At 44.0% G+C, this 25,670-nt stretch overlaps 1 protein-coding gene across 15 annotated transcripts in view; it reads left to right on the top strand.

Annotated features, from left to right (window-relative positions):
• fgfr3 (fibroblast growth factor receptor 3) overlaps positions 1-25,670 on the top strand; it is a 79,752-nt gene that overhangs the window by 22,696 nt on the left and 31,386 nt on the right. For 10 of the 15 annotated variants that reach the window (XM_074609829.1, XM_074609830.1, XM_074609832.1 and 7 more), the window contains exons 3-5: positions 6,463-6,726; positions 9,801-9,866; positions 22,182-22,351. In XM_074609829.1, the coding sequence (XP_074465930.1) occupies positions 6,463-6,726; positions 9,801-9,866; positions 22,182-22,351 (500 nt within the window). The remainder of the gene's footprint in view (positions 1-6,462; positions 6,727-9,800; positions 9,867-22,181; positions 22,352-25,670) is intronic. The other 5 variants (XM_074609836.1, XM_074609834.1, XM_074609835.1 and 2 more) reach the window with 1 other exon arrangement.

Here is a 25,670-nt window from a genome sequence, read left to right as displayed (position 1 = left end):
AAAAAAGGCCATTTGTCGCTGAAATGTCTGCCACCGGTTCGGCGGCAGCCCACTCTGCACATGTTGGAAACATGGCCTTGTTGTATTATTAGCTCAGTGTAGTGAGGAGGAGGAGGAGGAGGAGGAGGAGGAGGAGGAGGAGGAGGAAGGGAGCTTGATAAAGATGAATGTCTCCCTCGCCCATCTGGAATCCATCACTTTCAAAGTGGTTTAAACGCAGATATGGTTTAAAGAAAGTATGTGTTGCTGTTTTTCTACCAGACTCAATAAAAGTACCTGTTAAGCTCCCCGACAGAAAGAGACTCTTGTAAGCTTTCACTGTTTATGATCCTTCTAGCCGGCCTGTTTGAACCGGCAGGGATGTTTCTTTATGTAAAGTAGGCCGGCCGAACAAGGAGGCGTTATTCTGAAATCAGTCTGGAGTCAGGAGGAAGTTTAAAAGGACACTAAATTGGCAGAATGTTTTTTTTCTGAGGATATCTGGTATTATTGAAGACACGGCACAGCAGAGATGAAACTCTGAATTTATATCCTCCAGAGCAGAAAATGAATTCATCAGAGCTGCCAGCATGGTGATGCCACGATTTAGTTGTTTACTGACAGACGTGACGTTCAGGAAAAACACCCGCCCTCGCTCTGAATTTTAAAGAGGGATACGCATCAGGACACATCGTGCACACACCCAGACGCAAAAAAAACAATCTTTTAGGCATTTTAAGGATCAAGTCTAGATTCACTGTTGTCTCATTTTAACTTTAATGTGGAGTCTTCTATTGTTACACTCAAACCTCGGTGTCAAAGGCTTAGACAGTGATGTCAGAGGGAAGAGACGTGTTTAAAGAAGCTGAAAATAGGGCGACACTTCACCTTGGCAAACGTCTGCAGTTATAGATTTGCTCTTGAAGAAAAAGAAATAGGATATATTTGCATTTATTTGAATGAAGACAATCTGTCAAGAGTTCATTAGAAAAAAATTAGGGCTGTCGATTGATTAAAATATTTAATATTATATTTTTATAAAACATTTTTATCTGTTCAAAATGTACCTTAAAGGGAGATTAGTCAAGTATTTAATACTCTTATCAACATGGTAGTGGGCAAATATGCTGCTTTATGCAAATGTATGTTTATATTTATTATTGGAAATCAATTAAAACCACAAAACAATGACAGATATTGTCCAGAAACCCTCACAGGTACTGCATTTAGCATAAAACAATATGCTCAAATCATCAGACTCGTGGGTACCCATAGAACCCATTTACATTCACATATCTGGAGGTCAGAGGTCAAAGGACCCCTTGGAAAATGGCCATGACAGTTTTTCCTCGCCAAAATGTAGCTCAAGTTTGGAACGTTATTTAGCCGCTTTCACGACAAGCTAGTATGACATGGTTGGTACCGTTGGATTTCTTAGGTTTTCTAGTTTTATATGATACCAGTATCTTCACTCTAGCTTTAAAACTGAGCCCACTACAACCTAGAAATTGCAAGTTGCGTTAATGGGTTAAAGAAATTAGTGGCATTAAAACAAATTTTCTTTATTGACAGCCCTAAAAATAATACAAATGTTCAATCATGCCATGTCCTTTATAAAGAATCTGGAATCCACACCAAAATCTTATCACTTGCTACTCAGCACATAGCTTTACTTGCCCCAAAAATGTAATTGAAATCAGTTAACTTTCAGAGAAATCCTACTTAACAAAACACAAAGCATCAAATTACTGCTCCAAAAAATGAGAGAAAATCTGGAAATGTAGGAATCTAGATAATCATTCTGAGTTGTAAAGCAGTAAAACTCTTTTTTTCCGCCCCTTTAGCGTAACATAACGTAATATGTTAGTTGGATAAATGTGAGCTAAACGTCATCCGCGTTCCCTCCTGTGACCTGATATGACAGCAGCCATGGCGACGGCCCCTCAGTCTGGTCTACACTCCTTCCTGTTCCTCCAGGATCCCTCACTCACTCCCTCAGTGTGTGTGTGTGTGTGTGTGTGTGTGTGTGTGTGTTAGAGAGGCCGGCGTGGAAAGGCTTCCCACATAAAGAGGTCTTTTCATCCCCAGGGCCGCAGCCTGCCCGCCGGCCCCTGGAGAAGTTTGCAGAGGATAAATAAACCTCTTCAGACGGACAGAAAAGATGGAGTCTGTACGCGGCGGGCGCGTTAACGCACGGCGCGCCGCAGTATCTCAAAGAGAGACTTTATTTTATTCTGAAGGGCTATTTGTTATGATATTGAGCCGAGAGGGCTAAGAAGGGCCAGGAGGGCAGGGGCCTCTTGATTTATGGAGTGACCGCCCAGCTTTACTGCTCACACACACACACACACACACACACACACACACACACACTGCTCCCTGTTTCCAATTGCAGATACATACATACACACACATGTACATATCACATTTACACACACACTCAAAGAGTACATATCACACATTGCTTCCAGCTGGCCCCAGGTTCCGGCGAGAGTGCTCCCACCCCCTCAAACACACACACACACACACACACACACACACACACCAGGCAGGCGATAGCTCACACATGCAGCACCGGACGAGAAAACAGCGGGAATGTCTCGATGTTGATATGAAGGGCTGGAGGACGCCACCAGAACGCTCTCATTTATCTGCTTTGTCAGAATCACTTCAGGTCGGATTTATTCAGGAAGGACTTTGATATCAAACCGGTTCGTCATCATGAGGTTCACAGAGAATGTAAACACAACAGATTTGAGAAGACAAAGACTTTTATAATGCTTTTATAATCACACAGAACAGAATATGTACAGGAATGTCTCTTTGTCTTCTACTATATTCATACGAGCATTTTTGAGCAAATAGACCCAGAAACTAAACTCCCTCCCTTATTACATTTTTATTTCTTCAAAAACAACATTAAAATCATGTTGCAACGCCACAGAATGTGTGCGTTCTTTATAATTTACTGCCGGTATAACCCCTGAGTTCCTTTAAGGGTTTCTGGAACTCTTCCCGTGGTCAAAACATGAACCTCATCCTGGTCTTTCCAGGACTCGGGTTCATTAAGCCTCCCTGTCAGATTCACAGAACCACAAGAGACCTTTACTCACATGCAGGAAGGAGGAAGGTGACTGAGATTCAGTCCGTTCCCACCTGTAGGAGCTGCTCGGTGCAACAACACAGTCCTGCACAGCTGGACACACAGCAGCTGGAACTTTCTTTAGGAATTCAACGTGCCGCTCACTTACTAATTAAGGATTCCTCTCTTTGCATATTTCTCTGTGACACACTTACATGAGCTCATTTCAAAGAGCTGCCTCTTGTCAATGTGATCAAACCTGTGAGCGCACATTACAGGACGCTCACTTGAAAGGTGCAGCGAGGCAGCTACGGCGGAGCTCCGCGGCCGGTCGATGTGTCCTGAAAGGTTGTTCAGTGGCACAAAGTGAAAGGCTTTCAAACCAAATCCACTTTTATTCAAAGCATTATAAGCAAATCTGCATTTCAAAATGCAGGATCTGAAGCAGATATTTTGTCATCGACTGTGACCAAAAAAAAAGACGGCTTTGCTCTTTCGTGTGACACCTGAGAAACGGAGTTTCTTTTTGATTGTATGAGGGCGATATCTGTGTTTTGTTGTGTTCTTTATTTGGCCTCTGGCGGTGTAAACATCCGAGCGGTGCGCAAACGTTCCTCCTATTTATTTTCCCAGGATCAAAGCAAAACTATTCCTTTTACAACACGATCACACAAATGCATTGCTATTAACAAACCCTAATTAAATAGGCTGTAATATCCCATATTTCCTCCAAAGAGGTCACAGTGAGTACATGTAGAAACATAGAGAATAATAACTGAAAACTGAAACTGTCTGCATGGTTACATACCAGGGCTGTCAAACGCCACTAATTTCTTTAACGCATTAACTCAACTTGCAATTTATAGGTTGTAGTGGGTTTTAAAGCTAGAGTGAAGATACTGGTATCATGTGAAACTAGAAAACCTAAAGAATCCATCGGTCCCAATCATGTCGCACTAGCTCATCACAAAGGAGGTTAAATAACGCTCCAAACTCACACTCAATTTCGGCGAGGAAAAACTGTCAAGGCCATTTTCAAAGGGGTCCCTTGACCTCTGACCTCAAGATATGTGAATGTAAATGGGTTCTATGGGTACCCACGAGTCTCCCCTTTACAGACATGCCCACTTGATGATAATCACATGCAGTTTGGGGGAAAGTTATAATCAAGTCAGCACACTGACACACTGACAGCTGTTGTTGCCTGTTGGGCTGCAGTTTGCCATGTTATGAGCTGAGCATATTATTTATGCTAAATGCAGTACCTGTGAGGGTTTCTAGACAATATCTGTCACTATTCTGTATTGGTAAATGATTTCCAATAATAAATATATACATGCATTTGCATAAAGCAGCATATTTGTCCACTCCCATGTTGATAAGAGTATTAAATACTTGACTAATCTCCCTTTAAGGTACATTTTGAACAGAAAAAAAATGTAATGTAAGTATTTTAATCGATTGACAGCCCTATTAGATACCATTAGGTGTAAGTGAGTAAATCTGTTTTTGTAAGTTGGGGTGAACTAACCCTTTAAGCAGGAAATGTGTGCCTAATAGAAAGAGAGCCTCGGTGCTGCTGCTGCTCATTCAGAGCTGCCAGAGGAGGCTGTGCTCTGCTGCTCGGCTCCATAAAAGCTGAAGTGAGCTACGAGTCTCTGGAGGTTATTATATCTACCCCATAAAGCCCAAATCCACCATGTTTAAGACCTGAAGATATTCTAAGACCTATTTTCTCCTTTTCTTTTCACAGAGGTCATAAGTAATACTCGAAGTACGCTGGGTTTGGATTTATGCTCCGTCGCCGTCGCTTTTTTTCTTCTCCTGAATGGGCCTTTTAAAAAAAGAAGTGTTGTAAATATTGTTGTCAAAGCCAGAGGCCACGCAGAGAGCTGCACAGCCACGTTAAGCACATTATTGACTTAACATCTCCGGGATTTTTAATGGGTGTAATAAGAGAGAGAAAACAATTCACAACTCATCTATTCACTTCACTTTGCTGCAGTAGAAAACAGCAGTTTGGTTTCTGGAGGACGTGTTTCAAAGGGAGCTCTGGCAGCGTTACCTGCTGGTCCTCCCACATAAACAGCACGTCTGTCTGTCTGCGAGGGTGCGCTCGTCTGCTTGGCTCGCGTTCGTCCGCACCAGCGAGAGCCCATCTATAATTTAGAGAGCACCTATTATGTATTCCCCGTGAAGATCGTCTCGTCTGGGCCAGCTCCTGATTCAAACCTCGCCTCTCAGCTCCAATCTGGGTCCGTGAGAGGGGCTGCGTTCACGTTCGCCGCTTGTCAGCGAGCCTCTGTGAGGCCGCTGCCCTTTCGGCAGGTCAACAGCGGGTTCGTTTGCCATCATAAATCACGCTCTCTTAGCACACCTCTTTCGGCCTTTCCCATGGGCGTGTGGGTGTGCAAACAAGTGTGTTGTGTACTCATTCAAAGGCTTTCACAGCGGGCGTTTGTGCTACATGCATATGTGGAAGTACGCATGCGTGCCTAGAAGTGTTTGTGTATATCGCGGCGTTGAACGGTTGCCAGAGCGACCAGAGGTCGCTTTTTCTGTCTCTCCCTGACGGCGATGATGTGTAATTGAGGTCTGGATGAGAAGACACCTCTGATGGAGGAGACACAAGGGGACCCAGTGTTTATTTATTCAGACGTGCCCTCCATCTCTCCTCCGTCCTCAGCGGAGGACCGGCATCCTCGACGGAGCCAGTAAACATGTTGATTTTCCCCTGGCTCTACCCGAGCTGGCACACTGGAGCTCCTGGAGTAAATGAGCTGGTGTTTGACAGGGGAAGGTTGGAGCAGAGGGGGGGGACGTTCATTCCCACACAGCCCCAGATCTGTCTCCGTCCGCATGCTGGAATAAAAAGTTTCACTTCTCAGACTTCCAGAGGCAGATTAGCTGATAGCTCGCCAAGCGGGTCGGCGGTTAATTCTGCATCACTGCCTCTTTGTTCCAGAGGGAGGGAGGGGGTCTTTTCTTATTCTGAGAAAACACTGTGTGCCTCTTAATTACACCGTGGAAAAAGAAAGAAGGTGTTTATACGCAATCTTAAACCCTTCATTATTAGAATTATACAATATATACCTGTGGGGAGAAGCAAGAGCTGCATTAAGTATTCAATTTACATTACATAAATCTACAGACGTATCTAACCATGCAGATAGAAAGAAGCAAACCTTCACATTTGAGAAGCAGCACCAGAGAATATTTGGCATTTACTTGATAAATGAGAACGAAAATGTACCCAAAAGTGACTCCCACGAGTCATCTGTAATTTGTAAATCGTATTACAAGATGGGGTTAAGTTCTGAATACAGATTAATAACCATACACGAAGTTGGAAGTGTCTATCTTTATCATAACCCACTGTGTCTTTCTTCTTGTGTGTGCAGACTCTGTGTCCAGCGAGACAGCTTTCCTGGAGGACTATGTTCTGGGCATGGGGGACACCTTGGAAATGCCGTGTGACCTGGAGGACCACTCAGAGCCCGTTGTCTGGTTCAAAGACGGCGACGGGCTGGTGCCCGGCAACCGGACGCGGCTGGGCCAGCGGATGTTGCGCATCATCAACGTGTCGTACGAGGACTCGGGCGTCTACTCGTGCCGGCTCGCCCACAGCAACACGCTGCTCAGCAACTACACCATCCGGGTGACAGGTGAGAGCAACACGGGGGGATTTTAAACCTGCATGTTAGATTTCTGGTTAAAGAAATGTTCTTAAAGCTCTGGAAGTTGTAATCGGTTGCATGTTAGACCAGTGATTATCTCCGCAAGGCCTGTGGGGAGATCATGCGTTCTCAGTCGTGTGTGTGTGTGTGTCTGTCTGTCCACGGCTAATCTCACATACTGCTGGATCCCTCAGCCTGATATTTTCGGTGCTCATTTATGAATGTATGATCAAGGACCTCTCGTGGTTGCAGTGATTCACAATTTTTTTCACTCCTCTTAACTGGAGCCGCAAGTGATCAACAGTTTAGAGGGAACAGCTACACATTCCTATTCCAAAGTTATCCCTTTATTTGTCATTTCTCTTATTTTGCTTTATTCTTATGAAATTCTTATTATCTCTTCGGCCCTCTACAAGTCCTACTTCAGTACTTAAATAAGAGTTAACTAAAGAACATTGTTTCCATGCAATATGAAGACGTAAGAGATAAATAAGACACCGATGACACAGTCATTTTTCTAAGATACTTGAGTCAGCAGCAGAGCTCCAATGGAAACAGGCACTTTGGCTGCACCCTGCAGAGCTCTCAGATCACCGGCCTGACAGACAGATGAGAATCAAAGTATTTCCTATCAATAAACACGGCGGAGCGGTTACAGCGGCGACGTGTCGACACGACAGCGCTTCATAACGGCTCGGAGAATAACGGTGAAAACTTTTGCTCGGGAGGAAAATTCTATTATTTTCTCCTCCTGCTCGATTTCAACTGCTGGTTTAGCTGCCTGCCAAGCTGCACACACACACACACACACACACACACACACACACACACACACATACACACACACACACACACACACAGACACATACAGCATGACACCGGCACAGGCTTTCACCGGCTAACACCCGGCCAAGTTTCACACAGATTCCCTCCTCCTGATGAACAGTCAAAGGTGAAATTCATTATCGTCTGAGGGGATGAGTAACGTCTTAAACAAGTGTGTGATGCAAACAGAGCTCTAATAGGAATGCGGGAGAGGAGGGTTCGGGCGGGGGGGCGGGGGAGTCAGAAGGGAGCGAGCAGTAGCTTAAAAAGTCTGGCGGCTTTTTCCCCGTAAAACTCATGGACACCAGCTGAGCCCGTTATTGACAACTAATTAGAAAGCAATTAGCTCGAAACATTTCATCATTGGAAACAGATGGGGTGGCAAGAAATGAGAGAGTTCGCTCGCTCTCAACTCGCCCCCCCACCTCCTCAAACACACACTCACACACACAGATGTATGTGTTTGGCTGCAAGCCGGAGAGAAAATGGCCTTTTCCAGGACTGATCAGAGCTGGACAGCTTCTCCTCCTGGACCCACGTATCATCTCCAGACTGCAGGACAACACATGCAAACACTCTCCACACATCACCGAGTCAAAAGGAAGAAAACATCTTTCCAAGCTTCATGTTCGGCTTTAAAATCGGATTGTTCTTCTCCTTTACACAAGAGCAAAACAAATCCCCCATTGAGGTGAGGTGAGATAACTGCATTTGCCTCCAGCTCAGTATGTTTCAGGAGAAAAACCACACAGGAAGCAGAATCCATCGTCAGACATTTCGTATCATTTTAACACTCACTACATGTTTAAATTACTTTAGAAGTCAGACTTTTTAACAGTACGTGGCGGCAATATCCTGTTCTCTCTACTTTCAACACAGAGCGTCGGCCCCGTCTAAAACACACACACACATGCACTATTGTGTTTTAACTCAAATATTTGAGTAAGGTGTCAGATATTTAGGAGCGGTATCAGATTTAGCACCTGGACGGCGTCCAGACAGCGGAGAGCGACCAGCTCATAATGTACACACACACACACACACATACGCACGGTACACATGGAAGAAAGAGGCTGTAATGTGAGGCGGGTGAAAGAAGTTATCTGCAACACCAAATGTATGAAAATGAGCAACTTTTGTTTAGAGGTTTTTGCAATATCTCAACCTATCGGCTATCGGTGTGACGACGATTTAGCGTCTGGGGGCAGCGGACGAAATTTCTGGTGTTCTGGTGCAGCCTGTTGATGGTTGGAATTGACATTTTGAGTGCATTCGGCCTTGTTTGGTTAAACTAAAATGGTAAACCTGTCTGTGTTTAGTGCTAATTAGCAAATCGTATCACTCTATTATAAGCTTTATTTTGACAGTGATGGAATTTATCCAAACTGTAATGTGAGTCAAACTAGCGTCTCTCTGCTGAGCTGCACCACCTTAGTGGAGTGGAGTCGTGGACTGACTGAGGTGTCAGATAATAGAAGCTAAGAGCTGCTAGTCAGGAGTTTCAGGAGTTTCAGGAGCAGCTTCAGCTCGCCGGCGGGTTGTCGAGGTAACAGCTGGCTCTCATTAAGCAGACCTGAGAAGCTGAACCAGAAAACTTCGAGGTCAGACTGAAAATAATTACAACACAGCCGTGAAAATGTGTGATACAGCGAATCCAAACAGTCTGTATCTGCGGACTGAGAATAATTAGACGTCATCCGACACGCTAACCGTTAGCGAGAGTTAACGTCTGTGTGTGTGTGTATGTGTGTGTGTGTGTGTGTCACAGAGATAGACTTGTTTTTGTAAGTGTGTGTGTCTGTGAAAACACACAACCGTACTAATGACCATCATTTCTAACGTCTGTGGAAATGTTTTGGTTGTAATTTGTGAGCGAGCCGCCACGCTGCAGAGAACTGTGGACTCATTCATGAGTTTCTCATCGAGCACAGTCAGTATTAATATGCATTCATGCGTATGTGTGTGTGTGTACATATGTCTAATCATACTTGTTGGTGAACACACTCCATTTAATCTCCACCGGGCGTTTAACATGTAAAAAATTCCTGCTTTCTATTTTCCCGTCTTTATTTCCTTCTTGTCTTGCACAGAATCAGTTCAGCTACAAACTTTCCAGATGTACTTGTTGTTTTATCTGATGACAGACGTCGTTTAAGTTGTTCAGACGAATGAGTACAGATGCAAAAATAAGATATGTTCAAAATATTAATCCCCCTCTGTTTGTCTTTTCTTTGAAGATTCTCTGTCGTCCGGTGATGATGAAGATTATGACGAAGACCCAGAAGATGCAGGTAATGGAAATGGTGAATTCTTAATTCCTATTTTTTTGAGTGAAACAATGTTCGGTGAAAGTAATGTGATATTTTTGAGCCTTTCCTGCTTACAAGTCAGACAGCGTTATGAACTTATGATATACAACCTTGTATAAAATCGTGTGTAAATTATCTTACAAAGCCAATAACATGAAAAGAAAAAGATCTTTGACTTGAAGTAGGAAAAATGACGCAACAAAAGAGACACAACTAGAAACACCAAGGAACTAAAATACTTTTTTTCGTATTCGATAATTTATGCTAAACCACCAAAATAACCATGGTTGTTGATCCCTAACTTGGAAGGTGCCTGAAAGCGGGCTTGTGCCACTTCATCAACTTCTTCAATAGAAGTTTTCGGACTTCACAAATTGTGATGTACACTGAGTTTGGATTTTTGTTGTTGTTCTTTTAGGGCGTTTTTCATATAAGGGTATGATTGATTCGTGCCGAGCCCAAGTACGATTGCCCCCGCTCTCCACTCCCCCGCCGCTCAGCTTTCACATTAGTAATGTTTGTCCGGACACTTGCGTCATCATTCACGTGTATTTGTTTATGTTGATATCAGCTGTTCTTGTGGCGGAGCATCGTAAAACACTTCATTCAAACTGGACAGAAACAAAATAAAACTCACCAAAACCGTCGTCGTTAATCTTTCCAACAATCACCAACTCTGGTTTGGTTGAATTAAAATCTTAATTCATCAAGTTTGATGTGAAAATATGCCGATTCCACACTCTGTTTGCCCCCCCCACCCCCCGCTGTCTCTCTCTACCGCTGAGCGGCTCTCGTTCTTCGGAGGCAGGCCATTTAATTAGCTGAATAATATAACAAACATCGCCCGACCCCATCGCCTACTATTGTTTCTATTTCAAGGAACTTCTCGCCTGCCTTCCTGCTTTATGACGCATGCTGCGCTCATACAGATTTGTGTACTGGGATCCGTGCGCGGGTCCTTGATGTGAAAACACCCTTAGTTTCAGCTTTTTTGCTGACCACTCTTCAGTTATTCCTCAGCATCAGTCATTGAAATGTTGAAAAAACACACCGTCATTCACCATTTCTGAAAGGAGAACAAAGCAACCACCATTTTTTTGTCACCTATAGCAACAGTATCCTTAGTATTTAAACACCAAGCATTAATGTGCTCTGGATTCCTCGTGTCTAAAATACAACCTGAGTTCCATTAAAGGCGGCGTGAGCTCGTCGTTAAGCTTAATGAGCAGCACCTGCTGCCTCACACACCGCTGAATGAACGGAGCTGTTAACGGCTGTGGAGGGTCGGACTGAGGGGAGAGAAGACACAGATTGATTTAGACGTTAGATTGTTCCTTCCACTGCAAAGGTATAGATTTTAGACTATAAGGCTGTAAAAAGACAGATTTTATTCCTATATGGGATATATTGGTGTTAAAGGTGAACTAATGCTAACCTTAACTGAACCACAGTTGTTTTGTTTACTTCAAATTTTAGATTGCCATTGTTATTGGCTTTCATTGGCAAGCCAAGGTTATTTATACCGCATATTTCAGCAGTAAGACAATTCACATAAAACATGAAAAGCATCGAGACAACACATTATAAAAGGACATTTAAACACAATTAAAAACATCATTAAATTAAAGAGCCAAGAGACTAGAAAATAAAAACATAATAATGCTGCATTCACATGGAATCCGGCAAACCGGGTATCATGTAAGTGGCCGAGTGTAGGACGGTAAAATTAGGTGAGGCTGGCAGAGATTAACGATAACGGTAGACATCATTGCCGTCCAAAGTTAAAATACTTTATTTTTGCTGTCCTCTGCGACAGAATTTACAACCGGACGTCTCGTTCTGCCGTTGGACTATTTGTTTGTTTTTCCTGTTGCCATCCAGAAGGTGTTGTCCGTTTCCAGGATTCCATGTGAACGCAGCATAAGATAGATGAGAAGTACGATAATAAAAGTTCCAGTGCAGTGCAATAAATTAATAATTATTTGGTTTAATAAAAGGCCTGAGAGTTACAGCAGACCTGCAGCTTTCTGTGCAGTTTTCTGTGAGTTTGATCCAGATATATGGGGCATTAAATTGGAGACCATGATGACTTTTGAACAGTATGAAGTACAAACATCATGGACAGTTTAAATAGTATGCTGGCGAGTATTTCTTTCAAACAAAGCCTGATACTTACTTCTTACAAAGGTTGTAGACCCTCTGACTCCTAAATCAAGTCTCTATATCTTCCAGTTACTTGAGGGATTCTTGTTTTGCAAACCCTGAATTATTAGCAAACCTTTTCACATGATGGATATCTAAAAAGTTCGAGCAAAATGTCTGCTGTAGTTCCACAGTCAACAGAAATTGTCTCTTCACAATAATGTTGTCAACACTTCATCAGCATTTCAGAGTTTCTGTTGTCACTGTGATAAAAGATTTTGTCTGTGGGAGCCACAATAACTGCTTAGAAATGAGCTTTTATTGGCAACTGTCATTGGATTTATGCAACTGATTAGTTTTATATGAGTCTGATCTGAGTTTTATATCTGTAATTGGAATTATATGGCTCTCATAACCGCTCGCTGTCTCGCCGGTCTCACCATTAAAGCTTCTCCCCAGAGCGCTGAACTAAGCGCCGCTATCACACAGATCAAAAGCCGGCAGCACCTCCTCTCGGTGCTCCGCTGTGACGGGAGCTGTTCTGGCATTCAGAGACGTGCCGAGTTCAGGTGCAGGTGAACAAAGTACAACAAGGGATGGCTTCTGCTGGCTGCGCGCGCTTTTTACACGCTCTGTTCTGTCAGCTAGCGTGACTCCAGAGAGACGGAAAGCGTCTCCGCCCCTCTCGGCGGGCTCTCGACCAGCCAGACGCGACACTGTGGTGCCTTTGTTGTAGCTCACGGAGAGAGACAGCGGAAGGTGAGGCGCAGACAGACAGAGACAGACAGAGACATTAAATGATGGAAATAGGGTGAGAGAGGAAGAGGTGACGGGATAGAAGTGGAGCGAGGGAGACGATAGAGAGCCTGACGCAGAAACTGAGAAACCTGCAGAAAGAGAGAGATCTGTGTTTATACCGTTACAAATGCTTAACTGTTTGCATACTTTGACTTCTCACAGTAGTTCAAAGAAGAAGGACTCGATTAGACGAGTCTCCTTCTTGACAGCGGACTGCAGCCGTCTGTGAAAAACAGCCAAAAACACGCCGGCGGTGTCAAACAGTCCGTCATATCTTGAACCGAGTCCCAGTCCACCTTTGCTCGACAAAATCGGTGCCAGAGGCGAAATGTGGAACCGCTTCGGTGACGGCGCGACAGACGGACGTCCAACCGAAATCAAAGCTTCTTTGTGAGCGTCGCCGCTACAAAGCCCGAATCAAGTGTCGTCACATCTTGACTCCAAATAAAACACAGAGGCAGTGACGGTGGCTCACGCTGCGCCCACTGAAACAGCACAAATGCCACACGGTCATCATCAGTGCTTCACCCAAACTATTGTGATCCAACTACTGGTGAGAGAGAGACGTGTGAAAAGCAAAAAGAGAGATTTTCGTAACTAAAATTATGTGACAACTGGACATTATAACCTTCACGAAGGACGGTTTTATTAGACCTAGGTGTACCTAATAAACTGGCAAATGAGTGTCTGAATGTCCCCTCTTAAGGCCTTTACACACCGGGGGCATTTGTTTTTTCCACGCGATTAATTCGCACGTCAATACACAACTACATGACTTTTGTCATGAATACTTTTTTTTGGAGCTTTCACACCACAAATAAAAGCATCAAACAATCACATTGTGCAGCTTGGAGGCTCCGTAGTCCAAACCAATACGGCAAACTTCATCACTCCTTTAAACCTTGACAAAGGCCAGATCCACTCCTTCTGTTCTTACCTTTCACAATAAAAGCCCTAGACATATAATATTCCCAGGCGGGTATTTTGCATGTCGTTTATTCGTCTCGCCCCCGGTGTGTGTCATTCCTGTCACCTCTCTAACTATCAAAATAAACGCTAAAATTCCCCCAAAATGCACATTTAAAAAGAGCTGTTAATGGAGACATCATGTCAAAACTTGTTAATATTTTGGTTTAAAAAAAAAAAAAGCTGTTGAGGGTTCTGGGGAGCTGCTGCTTTTCCCTTTCTCTGCGATTTTTTTATGTTAAGCTTTCCTCTCTGTTCAGAGACAGGAAATCAACCTGTATTTTAATGAGGCAGTTGTTGCTGATGGCAGCAAGCAAAGGGAGCTTTGAGAAAGACAGACTGTCAAAAACAGGTAACAAGTGTTAGCGAGGCTGGTGCTTGGAAAAATAAGAGTGAACGCCCAGTTATAGATCAAGAAATCACCTCCTAATTTATCCTAATCCTCTCATTTTACGACTCCAAAAGTCAGTAATAGTAGTTGTTTTTGTTCTTTAATGAGCACAGAGTGTTTTAATATTCTTTGTCTTGGCTCACTTTCAACATTTAATCCCCTAAATTCTGCTCACTTTGGATGTTGGAGAATTAAAATCTTTATATTCATACAGTATTTGCCTTTTTCTTCAAGGCGTTTAGCTGATGTTCTGATCCAGAGAGATTATAGAAGAAAGGAGCAAGCTGTAGAGGAACACTGTAGAAAGCTTCCTGTTGCTGTCTTTGTACTGGAAGTCGCCGTGGACAAGCTTAACACCTGCGATGTAAAAACCTCAATGTGTTTGAATGCGCGGCTTCGCTCGGCGGTGAAAGCCTGAAGTGTTTTTCTAAACGGGCCGAAGTGGCAGCAGCTTACTGCAGACATCCTGAATGCCAGTAAATAGCCTCAGACCGCCAGACTTAATCTCTGGATGTAAGTCTACCTCATGACATACGAAGCTCCGATTTCCTGGCCAAAAGGAGAGGGATTAGCCCAGAAACGTTAAACCCCTATCGCTGCTTAATGTCCGCTAAGCCACCGCTAATTAGCCCGGCTATGGCAGGAAGGAGCCATGTGACGAGCCACACAGCCAGATGGAGAGTCCCCGTCGGCGAGCGGAAGAACATCCACATCCACATGCAGAGCGCACGATAATAGAGATGTGAAGGAGTCCGACTGTTAATGAGGGAGAGGGGATGGAAAACATGTGCTGATTGACAGCGAGAAAGAAGAAACTGCAGCGTTAAGAGAAGAGAAGGTTTGAGGAGTTGAGTCACTCAGTTGAACTGATGCTGCTGGCCACAGCTGACTGTTCTCTCACTGGAGAGACAGACAGACAGAAAGAAAGACAGACTGCTGCAGTCATGAGCTCATTCTCCACCAGAGCTCGCTCAGCCGTCTCCCCCCTCGGCCTTTTGGGAAAAGGCAGAGAAGATAGACGCCGGCCCAGCGGCCACAGTAATTCCTGCGCACAAATGACATTATCGACCAATTTGTAAGATTGACACCAGATTTGTGTTTCATTTTATATTTGAAGGAAAAGACAAGCAGCCGTGTCTGTTTGCCTTCCTGTTTACAATTAAATCTACGCCGAGTGAGCAGGTAAAGGTTCAGCACGCCTTCAGATACAGATCCAGTTTGTTATTCACTAAACTATGAGGCAGCAGAAAGGAAACCACACGGCTCGCACAAAGTCAGCTGAAGTCAGTCTAAGTTCTGTATGAAAGTGTGAAAGTGATTACTGATAATGACATCACCAGACAAGGAAAATCCCTCATGAAATCTGTTTTGGGAAAGGCCGTATTAATATAAATCAGACAACTAGTGTTGTGGTGCTGTGGGGCTTCAATGCTTCGGGGGGAAATATTCGACATGTTCTTCTGTCTGTCTGTCTCCATCTCCCCGTTTCAGTGCCGCCGTCGCACTACCGTACAGACACGCAGCTCTACACACAACAATATCCCATATTCCTCCAAGAATAACTAATAATGAAAATGAACAATTAATAATGTTGTGGGATTATTCCTTATTTTATGGGCTATTTGGGGATTTATATATTATTATTACATACTTATATATAAAAATAAATAAATAAAAAAAACTAAGCATTCAAATTACTAGAGGTACTCGAGATCGAACTTGGTCTCGAGACCGACCTCAAGACCACTTTCTGAAGGTCTCGGCCTCGTCTTAGAATCGACCGCGTTTTTACTCGGTCTTGTCTCGGACAACGAGGACTTCTTTCAGGTCTTGACATCACTAAATTGCCTGTTTATTGTCTGATTTGTTTGCTAACATTGTTACTGTGATTGCTCGGAGAAAACAAAGGAAAATTCCCATTCTGCAATGCTTTCTGCTTATTTTATAAAGACATGTCTCATAGTACACTTATACATACCCGCATATACAGTATATACTGTATATACTATATACTGTACAGTACATACTGTATATGGCAATAAAAGAGGTAAAGTAAGAGGAATCTTCATTTGTTTTCTTTGCGTGTTTTTTATGGGAATGTGTAACTTTCAGATCAATTTGAGGAGTGCCTCAGTGGTTAGCATGTTATTGTAAGTGTCATGCAGTGTGAATCTCATATTGGTCCGGCCTGGGTCTTGACTCGGTCTCGCCCTGCCTTGGTCTTGGTCTTGACTCGGTCTCGCCCTGCCTTGGTCTTGGTCTTGGTCTTGACTTGGTCTCAACCTCTCAAAGTCTTGCTCTCGGTCTCGATACACTCTGGTTTGGTCATGACTTGGTCTCGGTTTTGGTGGTCCTGACTACAACACTGCAGAAAACACTTGTTGTGTTTAGTTTGTTTAGTGTAAAATGCCTGAACGGATCATAAGTCTCCGTTCAGTCATCATGGACGGTTACCAAGTTTGACAGCCAAAAAGCAATCAGCTGTGTTGGAGTTATCATGTAGACAGAAGAGCAAATAAAAGGTCATCCTCACACTCTGTATGTGAGGTATCTTTTGCAGTGTACACAGCCTGTGTGAAGTGAAAGGGCAGAGAGTGTGTGTCGGGTGGGAGGAATGTTAACAGAGCCTAATCTGTGCTTTGCTCCTGAGCTATGCAGCCTCCCTGTTTACCCTGGCAGGAGAGCAGAGAGCCGGACGGTGGGCCACGCTACGCTGCTCGGCGGCCGCCATTCCTCCGACTCTGTTTGCCTTGAGTCCCCGCAGGCCCTCCGGGGGCAGCGTGCCTTCAAAGAGCCCCAGTGTAATCTGTAATGAAATCTGCCTGTGTGCTCGCAGGCGTCAGCGAGGGCAAATTATACAATTACACAATTAGACCCCCCCTCTCCTGCTTTTCCCCAGATCGGTGTCTGAGCGCTGAAGGGCCCTGTGCCGCGGCGATCAGCGCCGCGTCCTGCTCCAGCTAATTGCTGTTGCACCGGAGTTGGGCTGATAGAGAGCCACAGTCACGCTCCTCCGACCCGCAACACAGAGCCGGGAGTCAGGGGAACATGAACAGAGAGCTGCGGGGGGGTGCTTTCATGTGTGTAGGACACTTGTAACTGCAATGCTTAGTCCAAATGCAAAGAAAATGTAATCAAACTCTTATTTTGTTAACAAAAAAGCACCCCGTTAGGGATCCTCGATGTACGTGCAGTAGTTTGAAAAGTCCTATCTTGCGAGAAAATGGCCACTTTCCACCAAATTTCATTTAAATTAGTTAAGATTTTGAGATGTCCTGCTACCGATTAGACAAACCAGTCAGCGCTAATAGAGAATTCTGAATATAGATACTTATGGTATGTTGTTAAACTTAAAAAGGGAAAGAAGGAATGCTTTGTATTTGCTGTCAAAACATTTTTTAGGTAATATAAAACCAGCTAAAAGTACACAGAAAATATCACAGAGTTTGGTGATACCTCAGTGCATGCTTGCGTGCATGCTTGCGTGCATGCTTGCGTGCTTGCGTGCTTGCGTGCTTGCGTGCGTGCGTGCGTGCGTGCGTGCGTGCGTGCGTGCGTGCGTGCGTGAGTGTGTGAGTGTGTGTGTGTGAAGGTGTAAACCAAACAAACAGCAAACAGGAGTACAGTGGTGTATTTATATCCTCCCGGAGAGAGATCCCCCTCCTCGGTTAACCTCTGCAGCTGACAGGTGGACATGACTCTGGAACTGCTGAGCTGAGAGAAGATGTTACGCTAAACCACGTTCCACTACAGTGATTGCATATCCATGCAGGGCAGGGTTATCTCAAGACCCCGTCCCTGGGGGGCGGGGGTGGTATCTGCTCCGACCCCCCCGTCCCCGCCTCACTCCCCTCTGCTGAGGAAATACCAGCCAGCCAATTAGACACGGGATGGGATTCCTGTGTGTTGCTGAGCGAACAGAGCAGTGAATCACACAACACACTGAAATTCTAATATGGACTGTTGTTTCTATATTGGAAAAGGCCAGCTTATATTTCTTACTCTCTTACACTGCAAAGTGCTTGTATAGTATCTGCTTCCTAAAGTACACTGTTAACTCACACAGCCCCGCCCACTCCGTTTGATTGACAGGTGATGTTGTGCAGAAGCACAGCAGTTAGCAGTTAGCAGCTAAAGGTCAGCGACTAAACCAATCTCAGTGTGTTTTTGGGACAAAACCATGGAGACCTGCTGAATCCACACAGGCATCTATTTTGGGTTAAAAACCTCATGGTGGCTGGAGGATCAGCAGCAGCAGGAAGGTGTTTTCAGGCCCACATGAGTTCAGGAGCAGCAAGTGGAGGAGGAGGAGGAGGAGGAGGACCACACATCAGGAGAGAGACTGTTTAAAAACTCAGTGTGTGTTTCTGTTTGGCCCGAGTGTGTGTGTGGCTGATTACGATGCCAAGAAAACAATGTGCTCAGACTCCTCAGAGGTTTGTCCCACGCTGCGCCGAGTGTCGCTCCAAATACGCCGAGACAGCGGAGACGCGGAGAGAGAAGAAATTAAATCTAACAGATATTTCCCTTTTAAGGTGGAGGCCGTGTGTGTGTGTGTGTGTGTGTGTGTGTGTGTGTGTGTGTGTGTGTGTGTGTGTGTGTGTGTGTGTGTGTGTGTGTGTGTGTGTGTGTGTGTGTGTGTGTGAGGATGCACGTGGAGAGCGTTTGCCTCGGCGAGCTGGGGAGTCTCTCGCTGGAGCAGGAAGCAGCGTTTCAGCTGCTCCATTACAGTTAGTAAACACACACAGCGAGTTTACAGTCGGTTCAATAGAGTGAAGTAACGCTCTGTTTGTTTGCTTTCTAAGAAGATCCCGTCTTTCATCACCGAATCTCTCTCCGCTGGTCTGGTTGTAATTACTCTGTGAAGCCGGAGCCAAAGCTTGATGGCAGGAGCCAAAGAAATGTGTGTCAGAAATATATCAGAACACCCAGAGCATTATGATAAACACATGCTGTAGATCACAGCCAATCACAGACAGGTATTAGATTCTAACAAAGTCTCGTGGCTGTTCGTGAAATAGTGGCGAAATTTGATCTATTTCATTCGTGTACATAGACATGAATTTATCTCTCTTTTTTCACCTACGGATATCCAGCAACGCGTGACGACGAGTCAAATTCTGCTAAAGTCTTTTCAAAATAAAACAATTTAGTTAGGTTTAGGAAAAGTTAACTTTTTTAGGCTTAGGCAACAAAAGATGCAGTTTGGGTTACTGGAAGTGGCGTAACTTAAGTACAGAATTATTCAACGACTCAATGACTTCTGGTTTCACACGGGACACGAACAACAGTCTCCCAGGCAAAAGTCCGGCATAGAGGCGACACCTCTCTGACATCAGTGTTGATTTCGTTAACGAAAACTATGACAAAATATGTTCGTCAACAACCTGTTTTTTCCATGACTAAGACGAGACGCTGACGAGACGGCACCGACGTCATTAAACATTAACAGTGACGATATCATACATGCAGTATCGAAGAAAGACGAGACTAAAATGTGGTTTAAAAACCTGTCACCTTCCACCTTCTCTTCCTCTCTTCTCTCTCTGTCCGTCTCCATCCTTTTTGTCTCACACCTCAATTCTGACAATTGTGCTACTATGATGCATAAAGTTGGTGGTTTGCGGGTCGGGTTCGGGTTCGGGTGGTTGAGTAGCGCATATTTGTACATGTTGGGCGGTGCGGATTGGCTCTCATAACGGACCGGTGGGTGCGACTGAACAGCAGTCAGGAGGACTCGATCTGCAAAGCTGCGTTCTGTTTTTCATCAGATAATGATTTATGTGACTAAAATGACAGAACTGTTCAATATAATCTGATGAATAAAAAGGACTAAGATTAAATTTTAAAAAAAATGACAAAATTGAGAGAGAAAACATTTTGACAAAAATGAAATGACTAAAACTGGACTAGAACGTTTTGAGTTGGGAGGATAAAAGGATAAAAATGACTAAAATGTGACTAGAACTAAAAAGTATTTTCGTCTCAAGACAAAATCGAAAACAGCTGCCAAACTGACCCCTGTCTGACGTCTCACCTGGGTCGTCCTGACGAGATAAAAACCCGCCCCTTTGGTGGCAGAGGGTGAGAATTACTTCAGTCTGATAACACTCACATGAACACACACACAAGCGCAGACATTGAGATGGTAATTAGCTCCTCTCTCTCTCCTCCTGCATTTAGAAAGTAAAAGAGACATCTGATGACCGGTCAGCCACCTCCCCAGCTTTTATCCTGGGAAACACACACACACACACACACACACACACACTAACACACAGACCTATAAAGAGAGCCATGCCTCAGTGCTCTCACCCTCCACACCCACACAGCTGGAACAATAGGCCTCTCTGACTCGCTACACTCTCTTTGTCCGCCGTCTTCTCAATACAACTCAATAAATCGCCCTGACAGCTTTCCAGACTCTCAGGATCGGACGATTCAAATGAACTCTTGCATTGTTATCGGTCGGGGGGGGGGGGGAGAAGATGATGAGCTTTGTTTGGTTCCTCGTGACGCTTCACGCTTTCTTTTCAACATCCGTCAAACTGTGTTTTACACCGTTGGCGCATCTTGAACTGTCTCTTGGGACAGAAGGCTGGGCTGGATGTTGGAGAGAAATGCGTGCAGGTACTGTGTGTGTTGTTTATCGGAGCGGCGAGGGAAGAAGACCTCCAGTGAAAAGCACAAGCTCACATCTGTTCTGGCACAAAGGACATAACTCATCCAACATGGACCGATTTGGAGACGGGGCAGAGGAGCAAGTTGTGCCATCTTTTAGCAATTACAAAAACATGCGACGATGGATTCCTGGAGGGTCTTCCCCCAACATTTCTATGATCTAAGAATATAGCAGAAAAGAGAAACCTCAGGACTGATCTGTTAGGATAAGAAAGCGGTTCATCTTGGCAGAGCCAGAGTCAGATTTAAGCCACAAAAATGAGTACGAAATCCTTCCGAATCCTGATACTATCACAGATTGAAAGAATTCTCAGCTACATAATGTCGTGGTCAGGATTCAGACCTGAACGTTTTGCATCTCAACTTGCAGTCTGCTTATGAAGACTTGTGGTGACCCCGAATAGTCGACTTGTAGGAGCCAAACCGTGCATTCAGCCTGTATTGTTTATTATTATTTGTTTAGGTTTGCACACGTTCTTTTGGTTAGCATTATTTCCAGTTATGGGAACAGGGTTTTGTTTTCTCTTTATTTACCTGAGCACTTGGACGGCAGGATTAAAAGAAAGAAGCTGAGTTAGGCTCACTTTCTGTTGACCTCATGGACTTGAGACTTGACTTGAGACTAGAGCTGCAACGAGTAATCAATTAGTTGTCAACTATTAAATTGATTGCCAACTATTTTGATAATCGTTTAATCGGTTTGATGAATTTTTTAAGAAAAAAAAGTTTAAATTCTCTGATTCCAGCTTCTTGAATGTGAATATTTTCTGGTTTCTTTACTCCTCTATAACAGTAAACTGAATATCTTTGAGTTGTGGACAAAACAAGACAGTTGAGGACGTCATCTTGGGTTTTTGGAAACATTATAGACCAAACAACTACTCCATTAATGAAGAAAATAATCGACAGATTAATCGACAATGAAAATAACCGGTGGTTGCAGCCCTAATATTCAGCTTTTCTTTGATTTCCATGATAGTAAACTGGATTTTTTTTTAATTTTGGACTGTTTGAATGTGTCTACTTGTACTGGAGGAAATTGTGGTGGCTATTTTTCACTGTTTTCTTTTTATTATGGATTTTGCAGACCAAAATTTGAGGAAATAATGTGCAACTAATCAATAAATCGACAAAATAATTGTTGGTTGTAAGCATACCGGAGACTTGACTTGAATTTTATTGAATCATTGGAGGCTTGGACATCTCAAATGACTCGATACTTGAGACCTGTCAGCACTGCATAAAACTATCCTTTACATGTTTTATTGCTACCGGCTGTTTGTTCTGTTTCCATGACTGACGCAGCACCCTGTTTTGTGTTTCACCAACAGAAGCTCCGTACTGGACCCGGCCTGACCGGATGGACAAGAAGCTCCTGGCTGTTCCGGCCGCCAACACCGTCAAGTTCCGCTGCGCCGCGTCCGGAAACCCGACGCCGACCATCCACTGGCTGAAGAACGGCAAAGAGTTCAAGGGAGAGCAGAGGATGGGAGGCATCAAGGTGAGAGGACTTTACTGCAGACATGTTAACACCTAAAGGTTACGGGAGCGGGGCTGTGATTTACACATTCAAATCCTCACGCCAGCTCCAGCAGGAGGTGACGCTCCGCCCGCCTCCATCAGAGTGCCTTTTAGCAAGGCATCTTAATCCCCCTGCTAGCCCAGCGGAGCTGCTGTGTGTCCATCAGTGGATCAGTGTGAGTGTTGCGATGCTCCCCGGTGTGAATTGCTATAACTGGACGAGTGTGAAGCGGAGTGGTGAAAGAGCGCTCATGCTCCGTGAATCTTCTCACGGTAAATAAAGGTCAGAAAACGCGCCGCAGTGCTGGACGCCCCCCCAGCAGGACTCGTGGCCGCTCTCAGCCCCGGCTAAGCTGAGCAAAATAGATTTAGAGGGTCGAACTGCTGTGCTGAAAACAGAGTGGGTGCACAGATACATGCGTGCTCGCGTGATAGCTCAAAGTTGACAGTAATGCAGTGCAGCAAACAGCTGCTGCGCTCAGTTTTGTCATCGGATTCACTCTAAACACTGGGCTCTCATGTGGAATGGCACTGCTTAAAGTAACAGGGCTTGGTTTACTTTTGTGTTCCTTTAATGGCCCTGAGCTGCAGGATTAAAAGACATACTCAGTGTGGTAAGAACATCGGAATTCAAACAGTCAAAATGTGTGTTTTGGTTGAAAATAAACTCAAATTAATGACATATAAATTCTCAAAGGGATGTCTCAGAGATGTAAAATCTTCCCATCCTTCTTTAGTCCTGTGTCTCAGGCCCCATCAGACAGAGGTTCAAAACTAACGTGCTATTTAGTACGTTAAAGCGGTGTGTGAGATTTTTTGATGACAGCTCTGTAACATCAATAATACTTCAATTGAAGTATAAGATTTGACTTTGCTATAGGCGTAATATAGTTTTTAAATTAGATCAGACTTTATGATTCTCACAAATCTTCATTTGGTCACATGAGGTGGTCACTGGTTACCATGGTTACGTGTCTCCAACCGGCAAGGAGGCTCTCGGGAAGTGACGACGTAGATTACAGTTCAGTGCGTCTGAAAATATACATACTACTGTTTATTCATACAAAAGTATGTTGAATGATAGTACACACATTGAGTATGTAGCGTTTTGTGCAGTTTGCTCCGTCTTTTTGTTGTTGTTGTTGTTGCTAGGCAACCAGCGAATGACTGCTAACATTAGCTTAACACAACACCATGAACTGTACGCTACCTAATATTTAATAGTACAGTTTAAATTAATGAAAACAACTGAAGTAGTGCATTACTTTGCCTCCAGGCCTGCTGTTTTGTATTCAAATCATGTTGCCTACAATTGGTACACAGCAAAAGTCACCACAATGACAAAACAAACGGTAATGACGCTAATTTTCTGCTCTGAGTTGAAGTTTTTTTTCAACTCGAGGCGTTCAGGGTGCTCCTGATAAAAACGCGAGGTGCTCAGCGACGCCAAAGCAGCGCACAAAACTCTTCACTCTCATTGAAAACTATTACAAAAAGGTCTGTCTGAGCAGGACCTTATTCTCCCTCTCAGTCGTCACACGGCCTTAAAGGTCCCATATCCTGCTCATTTTCAGGTTCATACTTGTGTTTTGTGTTTCTTACTAGAACATGTTTACATGATTTAATATAACCCTTTATTTTCCTCATAATGTCTGCCTGAATATACCTTTATTTACCCTCTTTCTGAAACGCTCCCTTTTAGTGCGTTTCAACAGTTTGGGTCCATGTTTACATCCTGTCAGCTGACGTTATTCATATACACTGCAACAGGAAACAATTAGAATAGACACATTTAGAATGTTTAAAACCGTGTAATGATCTATATATTGTATATTTGTGACATCATAAATGGACAGAAATCCTAACGGCTTGTTTCAAACGCACAATTTCTGAAGACGGGCTGTGTGTATTTCTTCGTATATTGAGCGTTTTGATAGTTTAACAGTATTTATAAAGCACTTAAACCTGCTTTATAATATAAAAGACATGAAAATCTCACTTTTTACAATATTGGATCTTTAATAAAGTGATGATGAGGGGAGAGAATTCACCTGTAAAGATTTTACAGTCATTACTAACTTTCACATAGTTTTAGTGCATTCACATTTTCAAAAAATGTCTTTTTGATGTTGAATTGTTGTGTCAGGGAAAGCAACCTTGACAAGGTACTTACTCACTGTTATAAAGACATTAAGCAGAAAAGGAGGCAAAGTGGATGTTTATTCTATTTTCTTTTCTGTGACACTGAAACTGCATCTTCCAACTTGAGCAGAGTAAAGTCCGTGTGTCGGGCTGGTCGTGACTGTGAGCCGGCAACGAGAGACGCTCTCTCCCCCAGTGGAGGTTTTGGCATTTAAAGAGTTAAATGTAATGAGATCCTGCAGCTATTAACAGTTTACAGAGATCTCCAACATCTGCTCCCAGCAGACCAACAGCAGTTGTCTCCCTCCCTCTGTCCCCACTCTCTCTCACTCACACACACACACACACACACACACACACACACACACACACACACACACACACACACACACACACACCTGTCACCAGCCCTCAGGAGCTCTGAGTGGCTCCCCGACAGCAACTTTTAGCATGTTTAGTATGCGTGAAGATCTGCTGATGATAAAGTTTGTGGCCACGTTGTTAGCAGCAAATTAATCCCAAACTGACCAGTCAGAGCATTTACTGTAGATATTTATTCCATCTGTTCACTAAGAGGCGTTTTGTGTAGAAAATGACTCGCCAGCGGCATGCTAAAGAGCGCCATTGAGATGTTTTTGTGGTGATTGACGGCGTATTAAGATATCAGCCTAATCAGTATAACGTCTCGGTTTAGTTCCCTCTGCAGCAGTAGCCGTCTTGCACACCCCCCACTGCTTTAACACATGCTCCTATGGGATGTTACATGTATAATTAGAGGGGTGATATGTATAGCTGAGTATCCATAGTAAGCCTTTACAGCGTACGTGAGGTCCCGTTTGGCCTCGTAGCGTGTTGTGTCAGTGTGAGCTGTGACACTAAGTTGTCACCAAGCCACCGAGACAAATTCCTGTACATTTTCCGCTCTGTATAGCTCAGCGGGTCGAGCTTGGCACCGAGCGTTGCCGTGGGGTTTAGTTCCCACCCATGTGGCCACCCATACAGCTGACAGTATATAGACACTCACGGCGCTGTGAGGTATTTAGGTATAACAGGATGTGTGTTAACTGTGGTGGGATCAACTCTGATTCTGTCATATCTGCTTCCCTTCTTTCAGAAATACAGAGGCTTTCTCCAACTTAACTTTTCTTTTGTTTTTT

This window comes from Sebastes fasciatus, chromosome 15 (genome assembly GCF_043250625.1).
Source record: "Sebastes fasciatus isolate fSebFas1 chromosome 15, fSebFas1.pri, whole genome shotgun sequence".
Classification (NCBI taxonomy): domain Eukaryota; kingdom Metazoa; phylum Chordata; class Actinopteri; order Perciformes; family Sebastidae; genus Sebastes; species Sebastes fasciatus.
This window is presented reverse-complemented; position numbering and strand designations above follow the sequence as displayed.